We start from the raw sequence: 12,483 nt of genomic DNA, 5'->3' as shown, positions 1-12,483 counted from the left end.
CTATATACTGCGCACGTGCAAGCACCCTCTCTCATGCATGCACAGTACAGAGCCGCCGGTCTTCGTGAGCCCGAGTGCTTATGAAGATTGCCGAAGTATCTGGTGGGAGATTCAGGCTGGCTGCACACATGGCTGTGCGTGAAAGGTTGAGTTTTAGGTCGTGTGCGTTTTTAGTGCGCTTGCATTAGCATTTTTTTCCACATATGCGTTTTTCAAACATTTTGCGTGCATTTTTGTGCATTTGCAGTTCGCACGCATATGAGTTTTGTATGCGTTTTCCATGTGTTTTTCAATTGCGTGTTATGCAAATCAATCAACAGGAAGCGGAAATACATCACAAAACAATAAAAAAAACACATATAAAAAGCATGAACAACGCATACAAATCGCAATACATTGCATTCCCATTGACTTTCATTATGTGCATTTTTGATGCGTTTTTGAATATTGCAACAAATATTTCAAGATGCAACAAAATCAGTGTTTTTAAAAATGCATATTTGAAAACGCATACAAAATGCATATGCATGTTTTATATGCGTTTTTTTATGCGGACCATAGACTTCCATTAGCGGCAAAAACACTGCGTTTTCCGCAACGCTATCGTTTCTGCTAAGTGTGTTCCTAGCCTCAAACGGAGGAGCTGCGGAGGAACGAGGACACCGGGAGGAGAATAAGGAGGCTCTATAGGCCCCAGAGCCTTCCCTCTCCTTAGGTATCTGTTTTTTATTTTGATTTACGCTTCAGACTTGCTTTAAATATATGTACCAATTTTCTTGACATTTCCTGCAGTTGCGGGTGGGGAGAGCGAAGAGAAGGAGGCCCTCACAGCCCCCAGGCCTCCCTGCCATGGCAGGGGCTACTCTTACACCCATGGGTGGGCATTGTGTCTAATTTACCCGTCTTGTGTTGAAGAGATGTTTTTTTTTTTATCATGGGGGGGGGGGGGGGGAGCAATTGCAGCATGAGGCTAGTTGAAGAGGAACTCCAACCTAAACAAACATACTGTCATTAAGTTACATTAGTTATGTTAATTAAAATAGATAGGTAATATAATCTCTTACCCACCCTGTTTTAAAAGAACAGGCAAATGTTTGATTTCATGAGGGCAGCCATCTTTTTGGTTGAAAGGAGGTGACAGGGAGCATGAGACACAGTTCCAACTGTCCTGTGTCCTGATCACCCCTCCCAGTTGCTAGGCAACGTGAATAACAACATAGGAAATCCCATCATGCTTTGCACAGCATCAGGGAAAAAAAGCCCGGCAGTTTTCTTTGATGGGTGGAGCTTAGCTAAAAATGCAGCTAAAAATGATGCTTTGGAAAGAAAAACAAAGTTCTGATGCTGTCAAACTGTTAAAGAAACACCAAGCCTTTTCAGTTCTGCTGAGTAGATTTTTAGCCCGGAGGTTTCCTTTAAGGGAGAGTTTGGGATTAGCTTAAAAGAAGAAAATCCCAGTAAGTAGGCTTGAAATGTGTCAGCGATGTATAAACGTCCAATAATAACGATACTAATTGCTTATATTGTTGATTTTTTTTTTCTCACCGGCGTTCAGCGTTAAACAAGACAAGCAGAGATTTAGGCTCGGTGTCTGCAGGCGCTGGCTGTTTGTATTGATTCCCGCAGTAAACCTGAGGACCGCGATTCATTGACAATCGATAGCAATGCTATTTCATGTTCCTTGTTCTTAATCACATTGCAGCAATTCAATCCTGCGCTGGCCTGGGTGACTCACAACAAGCAGCCTTATAGATCAGAGCCCCTCTCCCCTGCCTCTGTCCCCTTCACACGCTTCGTCCTTATTATATCAACACCTAGAAGACTGCAGGACAAAAGGGCATTTTACTTTTTTCCCCACGAAAGGAATTAAAATGAGCTTAAAAACGTAATCCAACGCAAATCCTAAATGCAATGCTTATGGTGAAATAATTTGAATGGAATGGAAATGTCATGAGCTGCTGCCTCATTCTAAATGAATGTGTAATCACAGCCGTGCATTATGTACGATAAAAACCTGACTCCAGAGGCGTAACAATAACCCATGCAACGCCCACAACCGCTGGGGGGGCCCACTTCTCCTCCCTCTCATTACCCACATGTAGAGTAGCACAGGGAGCGTTGTAATGTTTACCTGCTCTTGCACTGTGGGTCTCCCTCCCGAGCCTCTTTAACCCCTTGTACCCCATGCAGGCTGGGCTAGCCAGAATACGGAGCCCCAACCATGTCGGGCTTTACACCCTGAGCTATACCGGCCCAAATGGTCCATTATTTGAGGGGGCTCGGGGGGGGGGGGGGGCAAACAAGCCTCCCCCTCTCCCCAAGAGCACTTGTCCAATCCATGGACAAGGTGCTCTTCCTCTGCAGTGCAGCTGGAGGAGGTGAGGGCTGCTGATGCCCTGGGGCATCTATGAGTCCACTCTATGAGGCCCCCACCTCCTCCTGGTGCACCAGAGGTGGGGAAGAACCCCTTGTCCATGGATTGGACAAGGGCTCTGGGGGAGAGGGGGAGACTTGGCCACCCCTCTCCTCTAGAGAACCCCCATACCATGAACCATGTGGGCTTCCTGGAATAGCTCAGGGTGGGAAGCCCCACGCGGCCGGGGCTCCGCATTCTGGCTTCTGCATGGGGACAAGGGGTTACAGAGGCTTGGGAGGGGGAACCCACATCATTTTTTGTATTCCCCACACTCTGAACACACACATATCTACAGTATATATATATATATTTATATATATATAAAATGAATCAGTGGCGTAACTAGAAATCACTGGGCCCCCTGCAAAACTTTAGATGGGGCCCCCTTCTGCCAGATGCCCCCCCCCCCCAAACAGCGCTGTACACAAGACCCTGATGAACAGTGGACACTGAATAACGACAAACACTGAATGTCTACAAATCTTTGTTTGCAAAACTTTGTATGATTCCTTGTCAGTGGCTGAGCAGATGCAGTCATTAGAACAATTGTGGGAAAGCAGAAAGTTTTTTTTCTCTCCTTGCTCTTAGTTGTCAATCTCTCAGGACTGGGCCCCCCTGTGGATCCTGGCCCCCCCTGCTGCTGCATCCCTTGCGGGGTCTATTGTTACGCCCCTGTAATGAATACATTTGGCAACCAACACTGGTGAACATGTGTTACCAAAGCATTACAGTATTACATTATAGTAATTACTACAGTGGATTGTGCTGTGCATTGTGTGCAATAAAGCAACATTATTGCTGTGTTTCAGTAGTGCATTCACATAGCACATGATTCAAATTGTCATTGAAATATATGGGTATCAGTATCATGTATACATTTTATCATTCCGTAATGTGTTCAGTGTGAGTGAGATCTTCGCACCAGAATAAAAAATAAATGCCTTCCTCCAATAATATTGAACAGTTGTGAACAGCAAATATTTCTGTCAATCTGAAATTAGGGAGGATCAAAAATATGCAAATTCTTCAGAGTTAATGCAAATGTATGCATTTTTTTATGCAAATATATGCAGCTTAAAAGTGTAACAATCAATTTAAACCTAGGTTTAAATTGATTGGTCCATTTGCAAACTGCATACATTTACATAAAAATGTGTATAGTTTCAGAAGTATTTGAATCTAATTGATCATCCCTATTTGAAATGTTACTGGATCCCGGATGAAGCACCAATGTCTACAAATCTATACATTGGCTATCATTCATAAAGGAGCTGTCGGTACGGGGAATCAGTGCGGGAAAACACCGCTGCCGGTGTTTTAGACTTCTGGGTGGGCATTCATAAAAAAACATCCAGGTGCGGTGGCAGTGCGGAGATTTCCCGAACTAGGCAGGCGGTAGGCAGGCGGAGACACGGAAGCTGCCGAGTTGATACATTTCTCCGTGTTCCGCTCTGCTGCAGCTGCCTGGGAGGTCTGTGTGTCTCCATTCACTTACATTGGTATCGCCACATCAGAGGGAGCGGGACTTTCCGACCTCACACCGCTTGCGGTGATCTTTATGAATGAACATTTTGCTACATTTGTTCGGATAATCACCGCACAAGGCGGTGATTTATTACTCTGCTCGGTAATGTCATTTTTTTATGCGGAAAGAGGCTTTATGAATGCTGACTTTGCCGAGTGGACGGTAAAGTCAGCTGTTTTTAGCATTTCTGCATGCGGAAATGCTTTATGAATGATAGCCATTATGTTTCTGACAATCAACAGACCGTCAAAAACATATTAAGCATTAGTGAAATATCAGCACTTTTTTTCTTTGTTTGCTGATTATAACTTAATTCTACATTTTATGTTTATTTTGTAGCCCAGTTTTCAGTAACTACGACAGAGCAACAACTGGTGGCAGCAGTGGGATCGACCATCACTTTGCCTTGCACAGTCTCACCACCTTTACCTGCGGCTGGATTGGAAGTGCGCTGGTTCCATGGCCTTTATCACAGTGTTGTTTTCCTACTCAAAGATGGACGCGAAGACCGCCAACAACAGCTTCCAAATTATCGAGGTCGAGTCTCCCTGCTGGCTGGACCAGATAAAGGAGACTTGTCAATAAGTCTACAAAGAGTGCAACTCGCCGATAATGGAACATATCACTGCTTTGTGGAGAACACCAACGTCACTACCAGTCAGCTTTACGAAGAGGGAAAGGTGGAACTTAAAGTTGTGGGTTAGTTTTTCTCATGTTTTGTTACAATAAGGGCTGACGGTAATCTTTGACTCTTTGGTTAGGTCGGTGTAGAAGTCTCTCGGAACAAGTAACTTCAGCTAGACTTAAAAGGAACAAGAAGTGAGACATAGGAAAGCTGCCATATGTATTTCCTTTTAAATAATACCAGTTCCCTGGCAGTCCTGCTAAACCTTCTTGTCATCAGTGTCTAACTCAAACACCTGAAACAAGCATGCAGTTAATCTTGTCATATTTTTGCCAGAAATATCTGATCTGCATGCTTGTTCAGGGGCTGTGGCTAAAAGTATTAGAGGCAATTGATCAGCAGGACAGCCAGGCAATTTGCATTGTTTAAAAGGAAATAAATATGTCAGTCTCCATAACCCTCTCACCTGAGGTTCCCTATAAAGGAAAATAAACTGAGGAGATAAATTATTTTATCAAACCCCTCCTCCCAAAATGACTTTTTAAAATATACCTCGATTTTATTGTATGTTTAAATCTACTTTTTAAGTTTTTAATGGTTCATTAACTCATTTCAATGACAGAGCATTTGAAGTATGCCTGAGCAAAAATCTATGAATCCGAGACCTTTTTTTAATCTCCTGCACTCAAAATCTGTTCTCTGCCAGGAAAGGGCTTTATGGCTGTAATTCCTTATCAGCAGGAAATGGTGTGTTCACATGTGCTGGCCGGCTCAGATGTTTGGCCCTGTTTGCCTCCATCAAACTTTTTGTTTGAATAGAACATTCATAGCAAAGAAAAGAGTCTCATACTTTTATTTTCAGTTCTATAGCTTTTTCTGTAACATTGCATCAGACTCTCACAGTTGCAGTTTTAAAAACCCACTCTGTCTTTTAAAGGATACCTTAGCGCAAAAAGAAATGAAAACCGGGAAAGCAGGCATGTTTAGTGGTCTCTCCTCATGCCCACCGCTCCCCCGTCCTCCTCCATCCCCCTCCAGCACTGTCTACCAACCCCCCGAACGTACTCCTGGGTTGGGTTGGTCGCGGCTGACTGCGCAGGCGCTGCCCGCATGGTCTTTTTGTGCTAAGGTATCCTTTAAGCTATAAAACACAGAAATAATGACCCTTTGAACTTTCCTGCGCTAAAACCTTATCACAAACTGTCTCTCAGCGCTCTTTTCCACTAGCAATTACAAAAGAAAATTACAAACGCAAGCGATTACGGTTTTTCTTCGATTTTTCAATTTTGTAATGCGATTGGGATTTTGCATTTAACATTGAAGCACAATCGCAAGTAAAATGACTCCAAAAAGCGATTGCGTTTTACAGAAAATCGAAACGCTACGGTGGAAGCTACTTCACGATTCCTATGTTAAAGTAACAATTCTAGCGATTTACAAATCTCTAGCGTTTTGCGATTTTAAGCAAATCAATCTCAGTGGAAAAGGGCCCTCACTCTTTCTTGGCTGTTTAAGAGCTTCAAAAAACAGGACTGTATTCAACACAGTGGGTGGAAGAGCTCAGAGAAGCTCTTTTGCATAGATAACAACTGAAGTTTTTTAAAGGGGCACTATAGTGAAAAAATTTTAAATTTAAAATATGTGCAAACATAGACAAATAAGAAGTATGTTTTTTCCAGAGTGAAATGAGCCATAAATTACTTTTCTCCTATGTTGCTGTCACTTACAGTAGGTAGCAGAAATCTGACAGAAGCGACAGGTTTTGGACTAGTCCATCTCTTCATGGGGGGATTCTCAGCAAGGCTTTTATTCTTTATAAAGATATTCCCTAAAAAGGATTTAAACATTGATGCTGGCCAGGCTCCCTGCTCACTACATAGTTTACTGGAAGTTGGACAGTGCAACTGCCATTCACTAAGTGCTTTTGAAAATAAATAAATCCCTGAGAATTCCCCAGGAAGAGATGGACTAGTCCAAAACCTGTCGCTTCTGTCAGATTTCTACTACCTACTGTAAGTGACAGCAACATAGGAGAAAAGTAATTTATGGCTCATTTTACTCTGGAAAAAACGTACTTCTTATTTGTGTATGTTTGCACATATTTTAAATTTTAAAATTTTTCACTATAGTGCCCCTTTAAAGGGGAACTGAAGAGAGAGGTATATGGAGGCTGTCATGTGTATTTCCTTTTAGACAATACCAGTTGCCTGGCAGCCCTGCTGATCCTCTGCCTCTAATACTATTAGCCATAGCCCCTGAACAAGCATGCAGCAGATCAGGTGTTTCAGTGGTTCAGACTTATAAGTCTGATCTGACAAGACTAGCTGCATGCTTGTTTCTGGTTTTAATCAGATACTACTGCAGAGCAATAGACCAGCAGGGCTGCCAGGCAACTGGTATTGATTAAAAGGAAATAAACATGACAGCCTCCATATACCTCTCTCTTCAGTTCCCCTTTAACTCTTCCTGTACTGGAAACAATATGAGACTGGTTTCTTTGCTACCAATGTTCTATTTCTTTGCTGTACTACACATGCACTTCATTATCTCATAAGTTTATTTTCACTTCAGGTTTGCTTTAAGTGAGCTTGTTCAGTTTTACACCACTTCACTGTCAACGTTGGCTACGGAGTCAATATCATTTGTACTGAGATGGAGAAATTGGATTATCTTCCCATACAGGAAATACAGGATGTGTTTCTGTAGTTTTGGCTGATGTATCTCACAGGCGGATCGTATCATTCCCTGAATACATTTCCTTGTAAGATATCCCGGTGTGGCCATTGTCTCTGGCCCTCAGCCTGACATCGTATCTCTCTTGTAGGTGTGGGAACTCCTCCGCTCATAAAGGTTTCTGTAGAAGACAGTTCGGTTGTCCTCTCCTGCTCTTCTGACGGCTGGTTCCCGACACCCACCATCTTCTGGAGGAATGGCAAGGGATACGTTCCGCACTTAGCTCCGGAATCCCGCAAAAACGACTCCAGTGGTCTCTTCCATATACACAGCGATATTCACCTTGGAGACTCCGCCCTCGGGCAGCTGTACTGCGGACTGCAGCATCCGGTGACGAAGGAAGAGAGGGGCGTCTATGTGGTGGTCTCAGGTCTGCATCCATTAGAATTTTTAAGGATGATTATACAGCCAGTTAAAGCGTATCTGAAGGGGAAAAAAAGTGCCTCAAATTGTTACTTAAAGAGAACCAGAGATGAAGCACCCTCTTGTATTTTACCTTATAAATCAGTGGGAACATGACAGTAAACACCTAATCTGCCCTTTGTTTCATTGTTCTCTGTGTAATCTGACTGTTACCACCTCTGATAAGAATCCCCGACTGAGCAGTCAGGCTGCTCTGTCTAGCTTTGCTACAGAAAGATTATAGCGAAGTCTGTCTTCTGTGGTGTTATTTCAAGCCCAAGCCTGCCCCCTTGTGGCTCTGCTATAATGACTCAGCAATAATCATTCCCAGCAAAGCCAGATTTAATTGCTCAGTCTGGGATTCTTGTGACTGCTGATAACAGACACTTTTAGCAGTGAGGATGAAACAGAGAGCATGGTAAGTGTTTTCTCTAATGTTCTTACTGATATACGTGGTAAAATACACAAGGGTGCTTCGTCTCTGGTTCCCTTTAACCGAGTCAAGGGAAACCCCGCCCTCGAACCTCTTTGACAAGGCTTGTCGAAGTGCTAGCGGCCATGCTTCTGTCTGTGGAAGAGTGTTTCCGCGCTGCGCAGGAAACCACACACTGGTGCATTAGCACGGAGTTGCTCGGGCTCGGCAGAAAAAGCCTCGCCCGAGCGACTCTGTGCTACTGCTCAGGCATGAGGTGTCCTGCACCTGTGCAGTGCGCCACGCTTTTACACAGAGCCAGATTTTCCATAAGGCACTGTAGGCAAGTGCCTGCAAGCGCCTGATGATGGAAAGGCAGCTCACTCCCCACCCAGAATGCCTCCCTCCCTCCTTTCCTATGCAGAGTCCCGAGTGGAGTGTAAATGAGAGGTTACTTTACTTAGCATTCCACTGATCTCCCTTTAGTCAGGGACACCTCCAGCTACTTAATAATGAGGTTCCTCTAGCTTCCTAATACTTGGGGGCAGCTCTAGCTGCTTATTATTGAGGGCACTTCTGGCTACCTAATACTAAGAGGCACCAGTAGCTGCCTATGACAGGCAAGGGAAGTAAGGTAGAAGTGACAGCTGGGCCAGCCAGCACACTTGCAGTGCTGTTCAGCGGGTGTTTGTAGGCCCATGGAGGGCGGAGTCTAGGGTGCCAGGACATCTGTGCCTAAAGGCTCCTGAGATGTAAATCCAGGCCTGCATGCATGGAGGGCGGTGTCTAGGGTGCCAGGACATCTGTGCCTATAGGCTCCTGAGATGTAAATCCAGGCCTGCATGCATGGAGGGCGGTGTCTAGGGTGCCAGGACATCTGTGCCTATAGGCTCCTGAGATGTAAATCCAGGCCTGCATGCATGGAGGGCGGTGTCTCGGGTGCCAGGACATCTGTGCCTATAGGCTCCTGAGATGTAAATCCAGGCCTGCATGCATGGAGGGCGGTGTCTAGGGTGCCAGGACATCTGTGCCTATAGGCTCCTGAGATGTAAATCCAGGCCTGCATGCATGGAGGGCGGTGTCTAGGGTGCCAGGACATCTGTGCCTATAGGCTCCTGAGATGTAAATCCAGGCCTGTTTTTACGTACAGGAGCGCGCTGGATTGACGGTCTAAAGGAGGGTGTGCAATACACTGGAATCAGCTCACCCCGCCTCCATTTTGCTTGCTTTGTTTTGTTTCGGCCGACAATTGTCCAATAGCCCCAAAAAAAAAAAAATAGAATAGAATTAACACTAATGACCATCATGTGCCATCTCTGGTGAGGGTAGCAGGAAAAAGGGCGCCGGCAGCTAGTGGAAGAAAAGGGCGCTGCCATAGACTCTAATGCATTTATCGTTAATACGCCGAAAAAAGCAGAATAAAGGGCCCCCAATAAATATAATTAGCAACATTAGGACATTAAAGTCTTTGAAGTATGTTATCGTTTTAGAAGCTTGCAACGTTATAGTTTTTGTCATGTTGTGTTTTGTTTGTATGTACGGATTTTACGTTATCAAACATAATATTGTTTCTATGTACATAAGGGTGTTTCTGCAGGGGGAGTGGTTAGGCACCACCTGGGTGGTGGTGGTTAGGGTTAGGCACCACCAGGGGGGGTGGTTTGGGTTATACATCACCGGGAGGGTAGAGTTAGGCACCACCAGGCGTGGGGGGGTTAGGCACCACTTGGGTGGGGGTGGTTAGGGTTAGGCACCACCAGGGGAGTGGTTAGGGTTAGGCACCACTGGGAGGGGTTAGGGTTAGACACCACCAGGGGGGTGGTTAGGCTTAGGCACCACCGGAGGAGTGGTTAGGGTTAGGCACCAGCAGGGGGTGGTTAGGGTTAGGTACCACTGGGAGGGGTTAGGTTTAGGCACCTCCAGGGGGATGGTTAGGGTTAGGCACCACCAGGGGATGGTGTTTAGGGTTAGGCACCACCGGGGGGTGGTTAGGGTTAGGCACCACCAGGGGAGTGGTTAGGTTTAGGCACCACCAGGGGAGGGTTCTGTGTGAGAGTAGGGTTGGGTTAAGCTGTACTGGTCAATTATGTAACGATTTTTAACGCTTATATAGTTTCGTTATTATCTCCCATCTGTTTTAAAACGGTTTTTATTATTAACCAATTTCGTTAACAATGTTTATCATTAATAAGATTTCCTTATCCAGCCGGGCCCTTTTTTCCTGGTGGCCTTTTTTCATGCACGCCTGGTCAGCTATAAAGTATATCTTCTTCCCTGATGTTTTCCTTGTGTTCCCATTGCGTGTCACGCAGATGAAATATTCCCCCGCTTCTCCCCCTGGGCCATCGTCTTCTGGCTTCTCCTGGTCCTCAGCATTGCTGGCTTTGCCACAGCTGCCTGGTACTTCCGCAAGAAGCAAAAGGAAAAAGGTGAGATGGTGCCAGGCTTGGCTGGAAGTTACAGCTCTTGTTGGATGGAGTGGGGGATGACTGGAATCTCTGTTGGGTTTAGTTAGAGTGACCAGATTTTTGTGGGTCCAACCTGGGACGGGGAGGGTGGCGTGTGTGTGTGTGTGTGTGTGGGGGGGGGGGGGGGGCGGCGCGCGCAGCGGCGAAAAGTGGGGAGGACTGAGGAGCGCGCAGCGGCGAAGACTGGGGGGGGGGCCATGACATTGTATGGGCGGAGCTAACGTAATGATGTAACAGCGAGGCATAAGAAAGCAGTGTTTACGTCATGATATGGACAAACGAGACTTTGCATCATGGGTGTGCAGAAACTGTGTGATGCTAATAGTATACCGTAACCACAAAGCAGCAAACATAGCCATCTATGACCATTAAATAATAAATGCAGTAACGGTTACCCCAGACACCAGAAAATAAACGCAATAGGCAACATGTCAGCACAAAATAACCGCAATGCGGGCAACATGTCAGTATAAAATAAATGCAATGCGGGCAAACATGTCAGTATAAAATAAATGCAATGCGGGCAAACATGTCAGTACAAAGTAAACGCAATGCGGGCAAACATGTCAGTACAAAATAAACGCAATGCGGGCAAACATGTCAGTACAAAATAAACGCAATGCGGGCAAACATGTCAGTACAAAATAAACGCAATGCGGGCAAACATGTCAGTACAAAATAAACGCAATACGGGCAACATGTCAGTACAAAAGAAACGCAATGCGGGCAAACATTTCACCAGAAAAGAAATGCAATGCGGGCAAACATTTCACCAGAAAAGAAACACACTGCGGGCAAACATTTCACCGGAAAAGAAACAATGCGGGCAAACATTTCACCTGGAAAAGAAACAATGCGGGCAAACATTTCACCTGTAAAAGAAACAATGCGGGCAAACATTTCACCTGTAAAAGAAACAATGCGGGCAAACATTTCACCTGTAAAAGAAACAATGCAGGCAAACATTTCACCTGTAAAAGAAAATGCGGGCAAACATTTCACCTGTAAAAGAAACAATGCGGGCAAACATTTCACCTGTAAAAGAAACAATGCGGGCAAACATTTCACCTGGAAAAGAAAGCATTGATTTACTCACCTGGCAGAAGTCTCCGGCCTCTGGCGCGCTGCTCCTGGGACCGTCTTACTTCTCCTGCAGTCTCCCGCGCTGACAGGGCTACGGCAAGATGGCGCCCGAAGCCCTGTGCTGGAGACACAAATAGTCTCCAGTACAGGGCTTCGGCAGCCATCTCGCCTGCCGGTGTCGGTGCCGGTGTCGGAACAGACACCGGAAGAGGAGGCTGGAGCGGGGGTGCTGACAATGAACTGGCACGGCGTCTATAGACGCCGCTGCCAGTTCATGGAGGAGAGAGTGGCCAGAGTCCCGAAGCCGGGATGTCCCGCTGCTGAAAGCGGGACATTTCCCGGGACCTCATTAAGCCTGGGACAGCGGACCCCGAATCCGGGACGCGTCCCGGGCAATCCGGGACGTCTGGTCACTCTAGTTTAGTAGCGGGCATAGTTCCCTAATCACCTGCAATAGCATCTGGGAGAGTGAAGTAAAGCTTTCAGAATATTACAAATAACCCCACCATTTATGGGGGAGCGCCACCTGCTGGTTGAAGTGGTCAAAATCTGTGAACACTAGAGTATGTAGCTGTACTGTCACAGTACAAAGTCTGGTAACCAGTGATGAGTGAAAATGCCAATATTCTTTTCGCACTAATTTTCATGAAAATAATGTTAAATTCAAAAATGCCACCCAAAATTTTTTGATTTTTTGGGGGGGAAAGGTTTTGTAGAAAAAATATTGTTTTTGCCCTTTTCAAAGTGAAATAACGATTTTTCAGGAAAAACACGAAACCAAAATATGAGTTATTTTTGCTAAAATTTTCGCGAAATCAA

At 45.3% G+C, this 12,483-nt stretch overlaps 1 protein-coding gene across 1 annotated transcript in view; it reads left to right on the top strand.

The window, feature by feature from the left end:
* The window catches only part of LOC137528070 (butyrophilin subfamily 1 member A1-like), a 33,095-nt gene that overhangs the window by 8,175 nt on the left and 12,437 nt on the right, over positions 1-12,483 (top strand). The window contains exons 2-4 of the mRNA XM_068249325.1: positions 4,281-4,640; positions 7,391-7,669; positions 10,426-10,542. Of these exons, the coding sequence (XP_068105426.1) occupies positions 4,281-4,640; positions 7,391-7,669; positions 10,426-10,542 (756 nt within the window). The remainder of the gene's footprint in view (positions 1-4,280; positions 4,641-7,390; positions 7,670-10,425; positions 10,543-12,483) is intronic.

Source organism: Hyperolius riggenbachi, chromosome 8, assembly GCF_040937935.1.
Source record: "Hyperolius riggenbachi isolate aHypRig1 chromosome 8, aHypRig1.pri, whole genome shotgun sequence".
In the NCBI taxonomy this organism is placed as follows: Eukaryota; Metazoa; Chordata; class Amphibia; order Anura; family Hyperoliidae; genus Hyperolius; species Hyperolius riggenbachi.
The sequence above is the reverse complement of the archived record's forward strand: the minus strand, read 5'-3'. Positions and strand labels throughout refer to the sequence as shown.